The 22,246-nt window shown below is 37.9% G+C and overlaps 1 protein-coding gene and 1 long non-coding RNA gene across 2 annotated transcripts; both read right to left on the bottom strand.

Moving 5' to 3' along the window:
• Positions 1-10,253: 10,253 nt before the first annotated feature.
• Positions 10,254-13,073, bottom strand: LOC114480318 (E3 ubiquitin-protein ligase TRIM21-like; the record flags this gene model as incomplete). The annotated part of the gene is made up of 2 exons (XM_028474348.1): positions 10,254-12,298; positions 13,041-13,073. Coding segments are annotated over 2 exons (1,371 nt in total), but the record flags the coding sequence as incomplete, so codon positions are not given.
• Positions 13,074-13,716: 643 nt separating this feature from the next.
• LOC114480320 (uncharacterized) lies at positions 13,717-16,509 on the bottom strand. The gene is made up of 3 exons (XR_003676084.1): positions 16,450-16,509; positions 14,867-14,974; positions 13,717-13,776 (listed from the first exon to the last, which is right to left on the bottom strand). It is a non-coding gene; the product is annotated as an uncharacterized LOC114480320 (long non-coding RNA).
• Positions 16,510-22,246: the final 5,737 nt, after the last annotated feature.

A 22,246-nucleotide genomic window follows, 5' to 3' on the forward strand; every position in this document is an offset into this window, starting at 1 on the left:
GTCGGCATACAAACGTACAACCACACAAAGCATTCCTTGGTGAAGGAAATATGTTGAATAAAACATATTGTGGCTAAAAATGTCTCTGATCCCTTTTTCTTGAACTACAGAGGGCTCTGTTTTATGTCTTTGTGAATATATATCCATGAACACCCTGATGAGTGGGTCCCCTTAAATGTTGTTGCCGCAAGGAATTGTGGGTCAGCATTATATGGTATCCTTTGGTAAAGGATGCATCAGTGTTTCCTAGGCTAAAGGAGGATATAAACGAAGTATTGAGCGTCCTTTCCTTAGCTTTTAGAAAATTGGAACGCTCTTTATCATGGCTGCCACTTAAACATTTCCAGGGAGTTAAAGAAAAGTTGATAAGAAAGGAGATACGAGGGACTATCCAGACACACCCCAGATAAGGCTGACCCACAAAAAAAGTGTTATAAATGTGCTTTTTGTCCATCTTAGGAAATTTGTAGTTTTTTCATCACTAAACCTTCGCCGTCGTCAGATTATTACGTCACCTCATGGAAGTGCGTCTGATTGTCAAAACAGTGCAATGGCCTTTCCCTAACTCCTTTAGGAAGTCTCCTAACACCCTGTGGATGATGTCACAGGGTAAGGAAAAGTTGTTAGGAAAGGAGATAGGGGGACTATGGACGTACCCACTCGCTGCCCGCGCCGTTTGTGTTTACTTCCTTTAAGAGCCACTTGTTGTTTTGCTGCAGTGCGTCTCTCTAATCCTTCCCAGTGGAAACGACGTGGCCGCTGACAGCTTGTTAGCTACTCTCTGCCCACTCTGGCTCCAGTGAAACCAGTAAAAGCTACTCTGGTCAGCTGAAAGCTTTAATGAACCCGACACTTAACGGTCATCACGAGGCTCGCAGTATGTGTGCTGCTTAGAGAGAGCACCTAACAACTAATGTCAACACTAATGTTCTCATTCATAAATCTACAGCCCGTATCCATGACAACAACACACACCTTATAAGGAAGTGGACGAAATCCTGGTTTTCATGTATTTGAATAAATCAAATATTAAGACTGTAAATGTAACACTTTAAACTGATTACAAGAAACTTTGGGCTTTTGCAAGTGTTGAGTCCTGAGCAGAACAGAAACACCAACATATTAAACTGTGGAGACAGGAGAACAAATGTAAAAACTAGGGCTGGGACTTTAACGCGTTAATTATGATTAATTAATTACAGAATATAATTCACAAAAAATATAACTAAGCCCGTTAACTTTAACATTAAGGCTCAAACATACTCGGACGTACATCAGCGTAGCGGGAGTCCGCCAGGCCAATCATCTGCAGAGCTCACATTTTACTGCCGCCTGGTGTACCTGGTGTCACACAAAACACTGCTCGGCATGTATTGACCTGCATTAAATGTAACACCGACCTGTATTTAACCCTTTTCGACACCTCCTTGAAAGAATACAATGACTTCCAGAGAAGCAGCAACTCTTGGAAAGAGATTGCATCCACACTGGGGAAGGAGGAGGCAGCGTGCAGAGGGAGATGGAAGTATATGAGCGACAGATTTATTAAAGCCAAACCAAAAATGAAAGGGAGAAGTGGAGATGGGACAAGCAACACGAGGAGCTCCTCTTCCTCGTTGTCAGTGTAGGATGCCATGACTGAAAATATAAACAGCATGCAAAGGATTGTGGAAACTGTAGGATTGAGGGAAAAGGATTCTGGGAAATGTAGGATTTTCAGGAAATTTCACAGGAAACCACTATGTGACGTTCCGCTCCAAGTCCGCGAGAGTATATGAGGTCGGAGGAGCGTGGACAGTTCGCACGGAGTCCGTTGTGCGTTCGACTCCTGGATGGCTCGCCACGTTTTACCATGCAACCCACTTCAAGGTATATGCACGTCGCTACCTAGGTAACCAGCAGGAATTACACTCAGCTCAGTACACTTTCACCTCTGGTAGCTGCAGTATGTAGGTCATTCATTGGACTGTAGAACACAAACTGAGAACAAAAACACAGCATAATAACAAAATGCACAAAACAACAAATATACAGAAAATGACAAAATTTACATAAAACTCCAAAAATACACAAAACAGAAAAAACTCAAAACAAAATGAAAAAAATACACAAAAGTAGTGTTAATTTTGATTTAGTTGTAGTTTTAGTGTTTTGACTAAAACACAACTCAGTCATCAGGACTATTTCAGTCATAGCCTAGTTTTAGCAACTAAATTACATCAAGATTTGAGTCGACGAAACCTGTTATAGATATAGTCGACTAAAATATAAAACACGAGTTTATGCATTTTTTTTTATAGATTTGATTAGCATTGATCAACCTGAAATGTGATGGTATTAATGTTTGTAAACACAGAATGGATGAGATCAATGCATAAGAGTTGCGTAACATTTTGTCATCAACATTTTATAGTTTTGCTTTAATTAGTTAACAGAAATATCAATATAATTTAATATGGTTTTGATTCATTTTTCTTTTTTTTTTAAAAAAAAAAATAGTCAGTCTCACTATTATCACTTAAAAAATGACGAAAACAATGGCAATTTTTTTTTAGTCAACAAACTTAGTACTGCACACAAACTATCTTCAATCTGTGGTTCAATATGAATGCGTTGCATGAACCGTGGCTATGACTGAGCATGTGTGAAAGTGATTTATGGCCTCGTCTCGGTCAGAAGCACTGAGCTGTGGAGGATGGAGACGTCACCACAGTGAGAGACTTTAGCACCTGAATCCACGGTCACAGAAGAAGAAATGTGATCCTCTATGAACACCATATCCAACCCAACGAAGAGCGCCACCTAAAAACCATCTCTGATGTCAAACCTCTGTAGTTGGATGAGAATCAGCCCCACTTTGTTAGCAGGGTCAGACCTTCTGTGAGAACTTACACACTGTGTGTGTGTGTGTGTGTGTGTGTGTGTGTGTGTGTGTGTGTGTGTGTGTGTGTGTGTTCACATACCAGACATGCCATGGCGACCCTGGTGTGCACACCAATCACCTGACCCCAACAGCAGAAGCAGGCGACAGACCTGAGTTAGGAGAGAAAGGCCGACACCTAGTGGCCACATAGGAAACTGCACACACCACAATCTGAACCAGTATCTAAAGCTGGGGTGAACCACGGTGAAGGGCCGCAGGCCCAAACTAAACATTCATGTTGCCGTGCATGAAATTAAATATGCCAATAACATAAGTGTGCAAAATAAACACTTACAGTAGTTTTGAAATTGAAAAACACTTTTCTTTATTTTGTTTCATGGCATAAAATTATGAAACATCTAAATGTCTAGAAAGACATAAGTTGACATTTAGATCACATGCAAAATAAATTCAACAAAATTGGGACACAACATACCCCGCCTATATGATCAAAACACTACATTACATATATATATATATTATTTTGGTAGTTAGAACATCACCAACATTTAATCACCTGCTCCTTGTCCCATTTGGCTTTTTTCAAACTATTAATGAAGCTACTCATCGTTTAAATCATACTCTTGATCTTGTTCTAACATATGGCCTTGATATTAATGAACTAAAAGTCTACCCTGAAAATCCTCTGCTATCAGATCACTTTTTAATATCTTTTAACATTATCCTAGAGGATCTCGCACTGTGCAATAAAATAGTTAGGAGTAGAAATCTGTCCAACAGTGCTGTGGCTAAATTTAAAGAGGCCATTCCTGCTGCCTTACACTCAGTGCACCATCCAATAAATAACTATGACATTAATTATAACCCCTCTCAACTGGATCTGCTTGTCGATAGCTCTGCTAGTCTACTAAAATCCACCTTGGACTCAATTGCCCCATTGAGGGAAAAAACTATTAAACGTCAGAGGAAAGCTCCGTGGTTTAGCTCTGAAACTCACACACTCAAACAAACAACCCGTAAATTAGAGAGAATGTGGCGCTCCAATAAAACAGAGGAGTCACGAATACTCTGGCAAGAAAGCCATCGTAAATACATGACAGCCTTACGACATAGTCGATCTACATACTACTCCTCACTAATTGAAGAAAATAAAAATAATCCGAGGTACCTTTTCAGCACTGTAGCCAGGCTAACACAAAGTCAGAGCTCTATTGAGCCCATGATTCCTCTAGCCCTCAGCTGTGAGGACTTTATGACATTTTTTAACGATAAAATTCCCAAGATTAGAGATAAAATTAGCCACTCCCTGCCTTCACCTGGGCCTGCTGTACCATTAAATGTAAATAGGCCTAACCTAAACTGTTTCACACATATAGGACTTCAGGAACTTAACTCTATTATTTCATCCTCCAAACCATCGACCTGCCTTTCAGATCCGATCCCAACTAAGCTGTTTAAAGAAGTTGTTCCCCTAGTCTGCCCATCTTTGTTGGAGACAATAAATATATCCCTATCAATAGGCTACGTGCCACAGTCCTTTAAAGTAGCTGTAATCAAACCCCTTCTCAAAAAACCTACTCTTGATTCCAGCACTTTAGCAAACTACAGGCCTATATCTAATCTTCCTTTTATTTCAAAGATTCTTGAGAAAGTTGTGGCAGCTCAGCTCTGTGAATTTCTTCAAAACAACAGCCTGTTCAAGGACTTCCAGTCAGGCTTTAGAGCTCAACACAGCACAGAGACTGCTTTAGTTAAAGTAACTAATGATCTACTCTGGGCTTCAGATGAAGGACGACTCTCAGTGCTGGTTTTATTAGATCTTAGTGCAGCTTTTGACACTATAGATCACTATATTCTACTAGAGAGATTAGAGAAATTACTTGGAATCACAGGGACTGCCCTAAACTGGTTTAAGTCCTACCTATCTGATAGGTACCAGTTTGTACACGTGAATAATAAGTCTTCTGTGTACACTAAAGTAAGCTACGGGGTTCCTCAGGGCTCTGTGCTGGGTCCAATCCTCTTCTGTATCTATATGATCCCCCTTGGTAATGTTATGAGAAAATACTCTGTTAACTTCCACTGCTATGCTGATGATACCCAACTGTATGTATCAATGAAGCCAGGTGAGACAAATCAGCTATCTAAACTTGAGGCCTGTCTAAAGGACATTAGGGCCTGGATGGACCAAAATTTTCTTCTTCTCAACTCAGACAAGACTGAGGTCATTGTACTGGGCCCGCGACACCTTAGAGAAACCTATGCTAGCCTAACTGCCCTAGATGGCATTACTCTGGCACAAAGCACAACTGTTAGAAACCTTGGGGTTCTATTTGATCAGGATTTATCCTTCAACTCTCACATAAAACAAACTTCAAGAACTGCCTTCTTTCATCTCCGTAACATTGCTAAAATCAGATCTATCCTGTCTCAGGGCGACGCCGAAAAACTAGTCCATGCTTTTGTTACCTCTAGACTGGATTATTGTAATTCTCTTTTAGCAGGCTGCCCGAGCAAGTCGCTTAAGACACTTCAGCTGGTTCAAAATGCTGCAGCACGTGTACTGACTAAAACTAGGAGAAGAGATCACATTACTCCTGTATTAGCCTCTCTGCATTGGCTTCCCATAAAATATAGAATAGAATTCAAGATTCTTCTTCTCACTTATAAAGCCCTAAATGGACAGGCACCAGTTTATCTCAAGGAGCTTGTAGTGCCATACAATCCCCCCAGAACACTACGCTCTCAAAATGCTGGACTACTCGTTGTTCCATTCATCTCTAAAAGTAGTATAGGAGGAAGAGCTTTCAGTTATCAGGCCCCACTTCTCTGGAACCATCTACCAACCACGGTTCGGGGGGCAGACACCCTCTCTACCTTTAAGGTTAGGCTCAAAACATTCCTCTTTGATAAAGCTTTTAGTTAGGAACCAGCTCATAGCTCATAATTAAGATGCAATAGGCATAGACTGCCGGTGGGGGGGTCTGGCATGCTCGGTTGGAGAGAGGTTGGAGAGGGCGTTAAGAGAGAGGTCATTTAGGTTAGAGAGGGACCGGAGAGGGTCCCATTCCTCTCTCTAACACTCCCTCTATGTCTGCTTCTTCCCTTGTGTGTTTGCTCCTGTACTCCTTCTGGCTTTTGTCTTGCAGGTCCGTGGGATCCTCAGTGTGGAGTTACAGAGACTCAGCGGCTCTGTCTCCACCCTTTTCTCTGCACACACCCAACACAGCATAACGTGGATGGCTGTTCATCATAGGAATGGGATCCACACAAGGTTCCTGCTGCTTAACAGAAGGTTTTCCTTGCCGCCATGATGAATTCATGTTGGGTGTGGGATACATATGTATGTGTATATACGTATATATGCATATGTGTGTATCCATAAAATGAAGAGTCCATCCCTAAGACTGCTCTACTGTAAAGTGCCTTGAGATGCCATTGGTTATGATTTGGCGCTATACAAATAAAGATTGATTGATTGATTGATTGATTATCAATTTTCCTGAAAATTTTATCCAAATCCGTTCATAACTTTTCAAGTTATCTTGCTAACTGACACAGAATAACAGACAAATGGAGGGTAAAACATAAACTTACAACTCTTCACTTTGCTCCGCTTCTGCGCTTCGTTCTTATAATGGTAATAAGGGAATTGAACATCAGCTTTAGATTTTCTTTTCCTTAGAAATCCCTTTACTGTATTACATTCATTTCGGTTGAATTGACTGAAAAAGATGAGGAAAAATCTTGTTTACAAAGAAAGACATTTGGTGCATGAAATATGAAATATAAAATGAGCTTATGGGGCAAAATGTTACATCCATCACTACAGGAAACAACCATTATAATGCATACATTCCTCAGCGCACATGCAGAAGGCCTTATAGTGGGAGACATTTTTAAAAGTCTTTCACTATCAAGCTCCAACTGATATAAAGGTCCAGTATTATGCTATTTTTCACCCATCTCCATTTGTTCTAAGAACCCCAACAACATAGTAGCAGAAAGAGGATCCTGTCATTGGCCGCATCTTGCGCTGTAAGAGTTTGAACCAGAAGCCTCGCCGCAGTGAGAGGGTCAGTGGGGGAGCGCCTTCTTTTAAAAGAGTGGAAGAGGTTAGTGGTTCGGGATGGCATCATGTATTGCCGCATCCAAGACACTCAAGGAAGGGTAGTTGAGCAGCTAGTACTACCAGAGAAGCTACGTGCACCAGTCCAGACTGCCCTCCACAACGACTCCGGGCACTTAGGGGTTGAAAGAACAGTGCAGATGATAAGGAAGAGATTTTACTGGCCACAGATGTTCCAGGAAATCAAGGCTTGGTGTGAGCAGTGTGAGAAGTGATGTCTCAGAAAGACTCCAACTGCAAGTGTCAGGGCGCCCCTGATCAGTATACATAGCAATGCCCCTATGGAACTTGTGTGTGTGGACTTCTTGACTCTGGAAAAGTCAAAGGGTGGCATAGAAAATGTGCTCATTGTTATCGACCACTTCTCCCGCTATGCGCAGGCCTACCCCACAAAAGACTAAAAAGCTAGCAAAGTGGCGAAGGTGCTGTGGAAAAACTTTTTCTGCCGGTTTGGCTTTCCTGCAAAATTGCATGCAGACCAAGGGCACAACTTTGAAAGTGCTATTGTAAAAGAGCTGTGCAAGTGTACTGGAATTGTTAAGCCCCACACCACCCCCTACCATCCGCAGGGAAATGGGACCACGGAACGGTTCAACTGCACCCTCATGAACATGCTAGGGATGCTAGAACCCAGCCTGAAGCCAAGGTGGCATGAACATGTGGATGCGATGACTCATGCCCACAACTGTACGCGCCATGATTTCACTGGATATGCTCCGTACTACTTCATGTTTGGCAGGCATCCCAGGCTTCCCATTGACCTGATCTTTGGGCTCGAGATGAGTAGTGAGCCTTGTGTGTACAGCGAATATGTCTAGACACTGCGTGACTGTCTATCACAAGCTTACGCCCAAGCAAATAAGACCCCTCGGCAGGCCAAGGGCCAACAGAAGAAATACTATGATCAGAAGGCCAAGAGTGAAGCTTTCAGCCCAGGAGGGCGCGTCCTTGTTAAAGTGTGTCATGTGGAGGGACGGCAGAAACTGGCCGACAAGTGGGAGTCTCGTCCATACATTGTGGTAAAGAAGCATCCTAACATACCTGTATATGTGGTGCAAGCAGAAGATGGCGGCACTGAGAGAGTGGTTAACCGCAATCTCCTCACACAATGCATGTTTCTTCCTGTAGAGCAGGACTGTGACGCGACATGAGAGGAAGACCAACCAGACTCCAAAGAAGAGAAGAGGAGAGATGGAAGATACAGAGAACACTGTAGTGCAAGCTGGCAAAGTGGTGAGAGAAGAGGTCAAGTCGGATACAGCAGTGGACAGCTCAGAAGCAGTTTCGGACAGTACTGTATCAGAGATAATGGGTAAACACACCAAAACAGAGGAAGAGGGTGTGGAGGTAGGAGCAATGGCAACTGGAGGCGAGGAAATTGGAACTGTCGGTGGAAATAACTTCTCCACCAAACCAAGTGGTTTAAGGAGGAACCCTCAGAGAAATCCACGTCTGTGTCAACTGTGTTTGAAATTGCAAGTCAATGATCCATAGGCAGACCGTCGGACGACAGAAAAAGAGGATGGGCTGTGTGACAGAAGGCGAGACGCAAGACGTGCAGCACACATGTTGCAACAGAGTGAGAGTAAACAGAGATATGAGACACACAAGCACATTGTAGTCAACATTCATTTAGTATTTGTGTGTTTAGTGGATGGTATTGTTTTTATTTCTTGTGGTTTGATGACCATCAAGTAAAGATGGGGTGGATGTAAGGTCGGCCACATGGTGTCGCTTTGTATTTGTTTTGGAGTTCCTGCTGTACAAGTAGATTGTCCCTCACAGGGCGCTGTAGTGTGTTAATCTGAGCGTGGGGGCGATTCTGTTTCACTGTTTGCTGTCATTTATAAGGTGAGCATGGTATATTGTTCTCTTTGTAAAATATAAATGTTTAATCTTAAAATGGCCACACAGCCAGTGACTTTATTGGATGTGTTAATGTTAGATGCTTATGTACTGATTTGTGTGTGTTTTATACAGTTGTACTTGTGTTTTGTGTGGTAAGAATGAACCACCTTTTTAGATTAGCTTTAGCATTGTGTTAACAGGGTGCATGTGTTAGAAATAGCTTTTAATTTCACAAGGGTTTTTTTTTATTTATAAATTGTAACTGGAAGTTTGTTGATTACCTCCTGATGTTATAAGTACTTTTTTAAGAAAATGTGCAGAACTTTATTTTTAATAATAGATTTATATTTTATTAATTTTTTCTATACAATTTATGTTAAGCACAAGAATATTCTTGCACTCATTTTCTATTTTGATTGTTTGCTGTCATTTATAAAGTGTCAAACGTGGATGTGGAGCCATTCTATTAGCAGTGTCAACCAAAATAAAAGCTCCTGGTCTCAGCCGCAATCTGAACTCCTGTCTCCGGTGCTTCGTCTTCTTGCATCACACCCACCCCAAACTAACAACAAACACAACGCAGAGTCACAGGGTGCTTAGAGAGGGCTGCCATCACCGATATGACCTTAAAGTATAACATATATACTATACTAAACCGCAGTTTGTTTTAGCTGTAAGATAGTTTGAGAGGGAGGAGCCATCCTGCTGGCAGCCAGGATTGTCAGGAGGAGGAGTTTACGGGAGGTGACGTCAGGTACCGGGGAAAATCCAACTGTCCCGTTTGGAGCTGACTTTTTACAAAATGTGGAATAATTATGGGGAGGAAATACAAAAACAATAACATTCAGACTGCTGGAAAAGAGGGAAATATTTGGAGACATGATTTATTGCTCTGGTTGAATGATGGAGTCCAGGCGAGGCATTGATGATTTTATAAAAAAGATTTATTATAAAATAAAATAAAAAGGAGTAAAAAAGAAGCTTCCATCCTGAAAGAATGAAAGGCAAAAGGCTCGTGGCAGAGCAAAAAGGCAAGACCCGCTCTAACTAACAGTTTCACAGCTTAAGCTTTTATACAGATAACAGAAAAGTTCCACCCTGAGGTAAGGAGAAGGAGGGAGTCAGATGCCCAACAGTGGAAACAAGTGAGGATGATGAAGACGTGTATATTATGAGGAAGATTGGGCGCCACTCTTATCTATCCTTGATAGTGTGTGCGTTCGTGTATATCTGCATGTGAGTTTGAGTTTTGGCCTTCAGCAGAGACTCTGTGTTGCACTGAGTACAATACCATCTGTACTGTTTAATCTAACATGATTCAGCTGTTCAAAAGTGCAAAGAGTAATGGAGTCATCATGTATTAAAACATGACAAATTGTACACATGAACATACATTTGACGATATGATGATGAATATAAAAATTGCCATAACAGTGTGCGTGTGAGAGAAGAGCAGACTTCACATCCCATGATCCGACAGTTGCGATGTGAATCTGAGGAATGCGTGTTCCGCATTCCCACACACACCAACCAACTGCTGGGTGTGTGTGCTCACATATTTAATGATACTAAGGAAGGTTAACTCTGAAACTGTAAGAAAACTAAATAAAGAAAAGCTTCCTGGTCCTTTTGTTGCGTATCTGTGAAGTTTCATCTCCTCCCTAGACTAGTAGTGACTTAAAAAACAACAACTAGGATGTGTAATAATATTGTTTCATTTTCATTACATTTAAAAGAAATTCACTATGTTCCTAGTTTACAAGCCACTAACACATTTTAACTAATCATGAAACATGTAACATGTTTGTACAATTCAACAAGTTTAGAATATTTTTACAAAAAAACCCACTATGTTCTCAGCACTGACTCCATTTAGAAATCAACAAATTTCACATCATTACATTTACAGAAGTGATCAGGAACGAGCAGGATTGTTTGATTCACATCATTGGCTGAACTCCTTCGTTCCATTGAAACATTGTACATGTGTGTGTGTTAATAATTGTGTAATCAGTGTAAAGGATCCTGGAGCACAAAGGTTGGAGAACTCACAGAGAACCATTGAATCTATTGTTGAAGAGACTTCATCATGACACTGATCATTCACTTTGATTGACAGGACAGATGATCAGAGGTGATGAGTTTTTACCACCATCGTTTAAACAGGGATTAAAGTATGGATGTAGTTTGTGAGTGAAGCAGCAGTGAGTGAAGGAGTAGATCAGAGCTGCAGCATCTACATCATAAAAGGAGACCACACCCTCCTCATAGTCCACAAACACACCCACCTTCTCAGGAACACACTTCAGATGTAGAATGACTGGAGGATCTTCACGTGCTGTATACACATTTCCATCTCTGAGTATCACAGTCCAGTAACCATTCTTAGGAGTCGCAGTGATCTTTCCCTTCCTGTTGATAGATTCTTTAACCACTCCTAAATTCCACTCAGTTTTTCCTTTAACCTGAACCTCAAAATAAAATCTGCCTGAACTGAAACTCTGTTTCCCTAAAACATTAATATATTTAGAAAATCTCTCTATGTTGTCTGGAAGTTTCTTCTGCTCATCACTGCAATAAACTTGTTTTCCATCATCAGACAGGACGAGGTAAGGATGAGCTGTAAGAGGATCAAGAGTCACATCTACTGCAAACTGCTGCATCATCTTCATCTTCATCTTCTTCATCTTGTCACTGAGTGTGTCCTCCAGCTGAGCCACAGCTCTCAGCACAGTCTCCTCATATGATGATGGACGGACCATGACCTCTGTCCAGTCCTTGGTGGCTGGAGGAGCTTTCAGGGAGCAGAAGTGTTGGAGGAGGTGGAGGTGGTCTTCAGAGCGGGAGAGCTGCTCCACCTCAGAGCTTCTCTTCATCAGCTCAGAGATTTCCTCCTCCAGCTCTTTGATCAAACCTTCAGCCTCTTTCTCTTCTGCTTCCTGTTTCTCCTCCATCGTCTCCATCAGCTCCTTCAGGCCTCTCTGAACAAGCTCCATCAGAGCAGTGAACATCTCCACACCTTCAGCTTTCCCTCTGTCTGCAGCATCCTTCCTGATCCTCACTGACTCTCTGATCTCCTCCAGCTTCTCTCGTCTCTTCTGGATCATCTGCTTAAGGTCCACCTTCTTTTCTTCACACTCTTCTCTCAGAGGAACTAACTGGTGACTCTTGTGCTCCAAAACAGAACACATCAAGCAGATACATGTCTGATCACTCTGACAGAACAGCTCCAGAGGTTTGCTGTGTTTTGGACACATTCTGGTTTCCAGGTTCTCCACAGGCTCCACCAGCTGATGTCTTCTCAGACGTGATGCTGTCAGATGAGGCTCCAGGTGAGTCTCACAGTAGGAGACCACACAGTCCAGGCAGGACTTCAGGGCCTTCACTTTGGTTCCAGTGCAGACGTCACAGGGAACTTCTCCTGGTGCTGCTGCTTTCTGCTCAGATTAAAAAAAAACACATAAATAATAAAACAAAAAAAAAAATCACAAAATTCTCTGGTAAATATTCTGAATATTCATTAAATGTATGTAATTAGAAGGTCTGAGATATCTACAACTGAATTATTTGGTATTTTTTAACAATTATTCATGTTTTCTGTAATTTTGACTTCATCCTGAGGGCCAAATTGGATGCTCCAAAGGGCCAGATTTGGGCTCCAGGCCTTGAGTTTGACACATGTGCTCTATGGGCTGAAACCTGGCTATTACATTTGAATGTTGCTATTGGCTGAGAATGATGCTTTGTCATGTTTATGGGGGCTTCTTACGTCACTGTTGGTCCCAGGGGGCCAAAGTTGTGGGCCGGCTTCCACCAACCACACACACTTTCAAAATAAAAGAACTAATGATGTGAGGAACACAAGAGTTATTTGAAATGTTTACGTTTTAACTTTTGTTGCCACGAAATGGAAACTTTTTAAATTGTGTTTTCTTCAGATTATTTTCTAAAAACTTGACAAATGTTGTGAAAAGAAGCCCAGATTTAATCGACCGCCCAATAAACAACAGAGAAAAGTGTGGATAACGTGACATTTGACCTGAATTCAAACTAAACATGAACACGTGTGTGTGTGTGTGTGTGTGTGTGTGTGTGTGTGTGTGTGTGTGTGTGTGTAGAAGTACACAGTGCTTTGATCACAGGCTGACACAGGTTTAGTGTCTTTGTAGACGTACACACCGTAAAGATGGAGTCAGGCTCAGCTCCAGAGGAACCATCCACACCCTCCAAGCTGCTGTGGAGAAGACACAGACAATCAGACATGCTGAGGAGCAGCTGGAGGAAAGCACAGGAAGCTCTGCTAACATGCTAACATCATGTGAACATCAGTAACAGTGGGTGCTGTCCTGCAGAGCCACAGTGCAGTGAGTGTGGAGCAGCCTTTGGAGCTCAGCTCACGTGTGGAACATCTCAGCATGTTTCCACTGAACAGGAGAACAAGTCTGTTGGACTGAGGCTTTATTTGGCTTCAATCCTTCACAAATCTGAAGATCACACGCTGTCAAAGACTCACCTACACACTGGAGACATTCCTACAAAGCCTTTTCTCTTTGACCTTTGTCAGCATAGATCTTTTAATGCTGGTGTTTCAAATGACCTGGACATCACTCACTTTCTTTCTTTCATCAATTTCCACTGTTTGCTGAGATTTACATCAACACCACTTCAAATAACAAACAAAGTGCTGAGTCATGTTTACTGATGTTTTATCAGTGTGGAGTGAGAAGAACCTGGACCATCAGGAAGACAATAAACAACCTTCGTTATGTGGACTTACCATGGATCAGTAGATGGACCTCCTTTGAAGTTAATGAGTTTGTCCATGGACTCATTACTTCCAAAAGACTCACAGCTGGGTCCAGGTCCAGGTTCAGGTCCAGGTCCAGGTCCAGGTCCAGCAGTTGGGAGCTGCTTCCTTGAACACACACAGACTGAGAGTGTAACACTAATGTACAGAGGTGTGAGTGCTGAGCTCTGACGTGGTCTCACCTCTGAACATCTATAAAACAACATTTGAAAAACACACCCACAAGAATGATTTTAAATGATCAATGTTTGGGTGGTAAATGTACAAACTGCAGCACATTTGATGCTGGTGCACGCTCACATGCACGCGCCTGCAAAGAGCAGCTGTGAGGTGAGTGAGACGATGACAGAATAAAAGTAAACTTATAAACTCTGTCTAGAAATATTTTGTGCTAAAAAGTGACAAAGTTTTATACAAACTGTACAAGACAAAAGTTTATTGCTATATTTTAACTGTGTCAAAGGAGAGCCTCATTAAACAGCAGCTGGAGTTAGCACACATGCTAATCACTGTTAGCAAAGACCGAGCAGCGTAACTAGCTAACGTTAGCTTCTCTTCTTTGTTTGAGAACAATGTCATGATTTCAGGGCAGAGAATATTTATCTATGGAGAAGAAAACTGGATAATGAGCTAATGGAAGAGATGACGGTGTGTGTGTGTGAGAGAGTGTGTGTGTGTGTGTGTGTGTGTGGATCATAATGTTGTACAGTAGCATTTGTAAAAATTATGTTTACAATAATTTATAGTATTTTAATATTAATTGATATGAAATTTAATTAATTGGGGCGACCGTGGCTCAGGTGGTAGAGGGGTCATCCGCTGATTGAGAGGTTGGGGGTTCAATCCCGGTCTATACTGGTCTATGTGTTCTTGGGCAAGACACTGAACCCCAAGTTGCTCCCAGTGGTTGACCTTGCATAGCAGCTCTGTCCCATTGGTGTGTGAATGTGAGTGTGAATGAGCTGATATGTAAAGTACTTTGTGACCTCTGTCTGTGAAATGTGATATAGAAATAAACATTATTTACTAATTAAAATAAACTTTCATTCATAGCTTATCCTCACACACACACACACACACACACACACACACACACACACACACACACACACACACACACACACACACACACACACACACACACACACACACACACACACACACACACACACACACACACACACACACACACACACACCTCTGAGCTTCAGTCTGGATCTCATGTTGTTCCTTCACCGTGTCCTGATCCATCTCCACGTCACGAGATGATGAGCCAATAATATGAGTCAGAGACAGACAGCGCTACCTGAGTTACATAATAAAGAGTTCAAACACATATTAGAGAAGATAAAAGATGTCAAAGCTCAGAAGTTTAACAGAACACTGACTGGATGAGAGTTAGTGCCACACACTGTGATGCTAACGCTAAATGCTACTAACTGTGATGCTAACGCTAAATGCTACTAACCTCCGATCACACAACAGCGATGCTTTTTTTTAAGATTAATTAACATTTTAAATTGTGCTAAACCATTTCAAAAAGCTGATTTATGTTTATTTTTAATGTTTTTCCACCAATTTTAGCTCTTTTATTATTTATATTTTATTTAATTTTACATTTTTAATTCCACTGACTGAACCAGTGGTATTAGGAGTCAGATTGTGTTTTCTTTATTTACTAAGCTAGAGATTCTAACATTAGCATTAGCTAAGCATTATTCTAACATTAGCATTAGATAAGCATTATTCTAACATTAGCATTAGCTAAGCATTATTCTAACATTAGCATTAAATAATCATTATTCTAACATTAGTATTAGATAAGCATTATTCTAACATTAGCATTAGCTAAGCATTATTCTAACATTAGCATTAAATAATCATTATTCTAACATTAGCATTAGCTAAGCATTATTCTAACATTAGCATTAAATAATCATTATTCTAACATTAGTATTAGATAAGCATTATTCTAACATTAGCATTAGATAAGCATTATTCTAACATTAGCATTAGATAAGCATTATTCTAACATTAGCATTAACCTAGCGTTAGCAATAAACGAGCATTGACATTGACCTAAACGTTAGCTAAACATTATCCTCGCAATAGCTGAACATTAGCTAAAGTTAAAATGGGTTAAAAAAGTTGAAATGTGTTTTATGTTTTAGCTAAAAGTGAACAGAAAACTGAACATGTTAAAGGTTAAATGGTTTAAATCAGTTAAAGAATGGATGAACATCTGAAGTTCTAATTTGAAGATTTAAAATGTTTAAAATGTGGATGTGAAAATGAAAAGTTAAATTGATAAAAAAGTGAAAAAGTTAGAAATGATTGAAAACATAGAATAAATTAAATTATTTGAACAGTTTGAAACAAAACTTGTTGATGCAGGAGTAGTTAAAGTAAGAGGAAATAATAATAAAAACTATAATAAATATGTAAACACACACACACACACACACACACACACACACACACACACACACACACACACACACACACACACACACACACACACACACACACACACACACACACACACACACACACACACACACACACACACACACACACTAAGGAATGAAACTGTCAGAAAAACAAAGACACTTCCGGCTTTTAGCAGCTAAACACCAATGTTTTCTCATTGTATTTAGTGATTTACAATCTGTATGTTGGGATCAAACAATAAAGTAATGATCACGTGTTAAACGTGTCACATTAAAATGAATAAATACTTGTGCCTGTGGCCAAACAGTCAATGTGAACAACTTTACTCACCACTCTTTGAGTCTTTGACAAACAACACAGGAAGTGTCTTCAAGCTTTTCTCCTCACAAACACAGGGTTGCCAGATCTGTCAGACAATTCCCAGCCCTAACTCTCCAAAACATCCGCCCACTTCAATAAAAACCAGCTGTTAAACAGGAACTAAACCTAAAACCATCATTTTTCTGCTGAAAACTAAAGTATTTGGTCTGAAGTATTGTTTTTGATTGACATTTTAGTCAAAATATTGGTGTACTTATGTAAAAATATAATAGTGACTACCCTCTATGGCAGGGGTGTCAAACTCATTTTAGTTCAGGGGCCAAATAAGGCCCCTAAGGCGGGAAAACAAGTAATTTTAACATAATTCTGCCCTATAAATATACGTAAAATAATGGACATTACAGACAATAATTGAGGAAAAAATAAAGATTTATTTTTCAACAATTTTCAATTAAAAATGACTGCCATCATTAGATAAAAGCGTGGGAAAATATGGAAACCCAAAAGAGTCATAATTAAATAAATAAAAACAACATTTTGAAATAAATACCATTTTGATAAATATAATGGCCATTAAATTGTTAAATAAGGTAATATTATTATGAAATATGTTTTATTATTCTTAAATATCTAAAAATTGTTATTTTATTAAAATTGTATATTTCATTATTATTTTAACAATGTCGTACTTTTTAAAATAATGACTTTTTAATTTATTTTCCAAGATTTTAGAAAATAAAAAACATTTTTAACAAAAGCAATATTTATTTCATATTGTCCTTATTTCATATTGTCCTTGGAAAATAAATAAAAAGTTACTATTTTAAGAATTATGATGTTGTTAAAATAATCATTATGAAATATCTAATTATAATAAAATAATAATTCAATATTAAAGAATAATAAAATGTATCTCATAATAATATTAACTTATTTAACAATTTAATGCCAATATTATATATTTGTCTGTTATTTATCAAAATAGTATTTATTTCAAAATGTTGTTTTTATTTATTTAATTATGACTCTTTTAAGCTTCCATAGGAAAACTATGTGCTGACATTTGACAAGAAAAACACACAAAATGAGAAAAAAAATATGTAGAATTTTACACAAAAACAAACAACAAAAAATGACACGAAAAACGCACGACGACATCAAAAACACAAAAATAAAGAGAAATATACTAAATAATAGTGCTTTGAGATGACTATTGTTGTAATTTGTGCTATATAAATAAAGTTGAATTAAATTAAATTAACAAAAACAAACAACAAAAACACACAATACGACAAACAAAAAACACAAGAAATAAAACCATAAAAACACATAAAACAACAAAAACATAAAAGAAAAAAAAAATACACATTTCAGACAAAAACAAAAAAATGAGAAAAACAAAAAAATGACAATAAAAACACACAAAAAAAAAAACTTTATTCTGTTCTATAAATATACATAAATTAATGGACGTTACAGACAATATCCAATATTTAAATTTCCTTGAGTTTGTGACCAATTTTTGTTTTTATTTAATTTGGGAAAAATGTGTGGAATAAATGTAATAAAATTACAGGATTTTGGAAAAGATAAATATTTATTTTTTTAATAATTTGTGATTAAAAATGACTTCCATCATTAGATAAAAGTGTGGGAAAATATCGAAACCCCAAAAGAGTCATAATTAAATAAATTAAAAAAACATTTTGAAATAAATACCTTTTTGATAAATGTAATGGCCATTAAATTGTAAATAAGGTAATATTATTATGAAACATGTTTTATTAATTTAAATATCTAATAATTGTTATTTTATTAAAATTGTATATTTCACAATTAGTTTAACAATGTCGTACTTTTTAAAATAATGACTTTTTTAATTATTTTCCAAGATTTTAGAAAATAAAAAATGTTTTTAACAAAGTCAATTTTTCTTTTACAAGTTTTTTATTTTATAAAATCTTGGAAAATAAATAAAAAGTTATTATTTGACGAAGTATGACGTTGTTAAAATAATCATTATGAAATACAGTTGTGTGTGAAAGTCAGGGCACCCCTTTAAAAACAGCATATTTTATATATTTAAAAAGTTATATTCATATTTACTGTCTCTCTGGTATATGGGAAAAAAAGACAATATTGTCAGGAAACATTAATGCATATTTACATTTTATTTTATAAATTGAACAAAATTACAAAAATGAAAAACATAATTTTGGCATGTGCAAAAGTCGGGGCACCCTACAGCATCAGTACCTTCAGTACTTAGTAACACCCCCTCTGGCAGATATCACAGCTTGTAAACGCTTCTTATAGCCAACAACAAGTCTCTGGATTCTATTATTTGGGATTTTTCCCCACTCTTCCTTGCAAAAGGCTTCTAGTTCTGCAATATTCCTAGGACGTCTTGCATGCACAGCTCTTTTAAGATCTACCCACAGATTTTTGATAATGTTTAAGTCAGGAGACTGTGAAGGCCATTCCAAAACCTTCAGCTTGCGTTTCTTGAAGTAGTCCATGGTGGATTTGGAGGTATGTTTAGGATCATTATCCTGTTGTAGAAGCCATCCTCTTTTCAGCTTTAGCTTTTTTACAGATGCTGTGATATTTGCCTCCAGAATTTGCTGGTATTTAATTGAATCCATTCTTTCCTCCACCCGAGCAATGTTTCCTGTCCCACTGGCTGCAACACAACCCCAAAGCATGATGGATCCACCCCCATATTTAACAGTTGGCAAGGTGTTCTTTTCATGAAATGCTGCTCCTTTTTTTCTCCAAACATACCTTTGCTTATTGTGGCCAAAGAGTTCTATTTTAACTTCATCAGTCCACAGCACTTGTTTCCAAAAGTCATCAGGCTTCTGTAGATGTTCTGTTGGATATTTTTGACGTTGTATTTTATGATGAGGTCGTAGATAAGGTTTTTTTCTACAGACTCTTCCATGAAGGTCTTGTTTGTGCAAGTATCGGCGCACAGTGGAAGGGTGCACCACCACTCCTGAGTCTGCTAAATCTTCCTGGAGGTCTTTTGAAGTCAAATGTGGGTTTTGGTTTACCTTTCTGACCAGACTACGAGCTGTTCTCTCCGAGAGTTTCCTTTGTCTTCCAGATCTCTTCTTGACCTCCACAGTTCCCCTCACCTGCCATCTCTTAATTATGCCTCGCACTGTGGAAACTGCAAGCTGAAAACGCTTTGCTATCTTCTTGTAGCCCTCCCCGGCATTGTGGGCATCAATTACTTTCATTTTTTCTGTCTTACACAGCTTCTTAGAGGAACCCATGGTTGCTGAGTGTTTGTAGAAGGTTTGTGGAGTCGCCGTATTTAAGAAACCCTCAAATTGGCACCAGCTGGCACTCCCTAATGACAATTGTTGACACATGCTTCAGGACCAATGAGCTGGTAGAGGTCTGAGCTTGTAAAAACAATCTGACACTTTGAAACTCTCAGGGTGCCCCGACTTTTGCACATGCCAAAATTATGTTTTTCATTTTTGTAATTTTGTTCAATTTATAAAATAAAATGTAACTATGCATTAATGTTTCCTGACAATATTGTCTTTTTTTCCCATATACCAGAGAGACAGTAAATATGAATATAACTTTTTAAATATATAAAATATGCTGTTTTTAAAGGGGTGCCCTGACTTTCGCACACAACTGTAAAAGTGTTTATTTCGAAGTTAGATTTGAGCAACAAAGTAGCACTTTTGACAATATATCTGATGTTTGTACTCATTTTTAAGTACATTAAAAAAAAAAAAAAAAAACATTGAAAAACTAATCAGATTTTTTTAGGCAAAATCACCAAGTATATATATATATATATATATATATATATATTTGACGTGGAATAAAAAGATCATTTTCTATAAGTAGTCCATGATTCATATTTCACTGAACTTTACACTGAACATATACAGATCACAAATTAAGGAGATTTCACCCAACTTTGACGTGAAATATCCTTAAATTTATAATCTGTACATGATTTTGACAGAGGATTACTCAAAAAGTACACAGTAAAAGTACTCAATATTATTCATGCATGTAGTCTATGAAGTACTAAGTTCATCAAAATATGAATCATTGACTGCTTATGGAAAATGATCTTTTTATTCCACGTCAAAGTTGGGTGAAATATTGTTAAATGTGTTTTTCTCTCTTCCAGCAGCTCTTCAGGGCGGTCTCATTGTGATTACCGTAAGTGTCAGAATATTCACGCACAAGAAAACAACGTAAAGCGGCTGATTTGACCGCAGTAGGAAAAGTGGATAGGAAAAGAGATAGGAGGGAATATTCAGACACAGCCCCAATGTTTTCTCATTGTATTTAGTGATTTACAATCTGTATGTTGGGATCAAACAATAAAGTAATGATCACGTGTTAAACGTGTCACATTAAAATGAATAAATACTTGTGCCTGTGGCCAAACAGTCAATGTGAACAACTTTACTCACCACTCTTTGAGTCTTTGACAAACAACACAGGAAGTGTCTTCAAGCTTTTCTCCTCACAAACACAGACTGGAGTCTCCCACAGCTCTGCTCTCACACTTCCTCTTTTTTACTGCTCTCACACTTTCACTTTCATTCTCAGGAACTACGCCCAGGGTTGCCAGATCTGTCAGACAATTCCCAGCCCTAACTCTCCAAAACATCCGCCCACTTCAATAAAAACCAGCTGTTAAACAGGAACTAAACCTAAAACCATCATTTTTCTGCTGAAAACTAAAGTATTTGGTCTGAAGTATTGTTTTTGATTGACATTTTAGTCAAAATATTGGTGTATTTTGTTGTAAAAATATAATAGTGACTACCCTCTATGGCAGGGGTGTCAAACTCATTTTAGTTCAGGGGCCAAATAAGGCCCCTAAGGCGGGAAAACAAGTAATTTTAACATAATTCTGCCCATAAATATACGTAAAATAACGGACGTTACAGACAAGAATTGAGGAAAAAATAAAGATTTATTTTTCAACAATTTGCAATTAAAAATGACTGCCATCATTAGATAAAAGCGTGGGAAAATATGGAAACCCAAAAGAGTCATAATTAAATAAATAAAAACAACATTTTGAAATAAATACCATTTTGATAAATATAATGGCCATTAAATTGTTAAATAATGTAATATTATTATGAAATATGTTTTATTATTCTTAAATATTTAATAATTGTTATTTTATTAAAATTGTATATTTCAAATTATTTTAACAATGTCGTACTTTTTAAAATAATGACTTTTTAATTTATTTTCCAAGATTTTAGAAAATAAAAAACATTTTTAACAAAATCAATATTTATTTCATATTGTCCTTTTCCACAATGGCCTTTTTATTTCATAAGTTTTTTATTTTATAAAATCTTGGAAAATAAATAAAAAGTTACTATTTTAAGAATTATGATGTTGTTAAAATAATCATTATGAAATATTTATTATAATAAAATAATAATAATTCAATATTAAAGAATAATAAAATGTATCTCATAATAATATTAACTTATTTAACAATTTAATGGCCATATTATGTATTTGCCTGTTATTTATCAAAATAGTATTTATTTCAAAATGTTGTTTTTATTTAATTAATTATGACTCTTTTAAGCTTCCATAGGAAAACTATGTGCTGACATTTGACAAGAAAAACACACAAAATGAGAAAAAAAATATGTAGAATTTTACACAAAAACAAACAACAAAAAATGACACGAAAAACGCACGACGACATCAAAAACACAAAAATAAAGAGAAATATACTAAATAATAGTGCTTTGAGATGACTATTGTTGTAATTTGTGCTATATAA

The sequence above is a fragment of the Gouania willdenowi genome, chromosome 18 (assembly GCF_900634775.1).
Source record: "Gouania willdenowi chromosome 18, fGouWil2.1, whole genome shotgun sequence".
NCBI lineage: Eukaryota > Metazoa > Chordata > Actinopteri > Blenniiformes > Gobiesocidae > Gouania > Gouania willdenowi.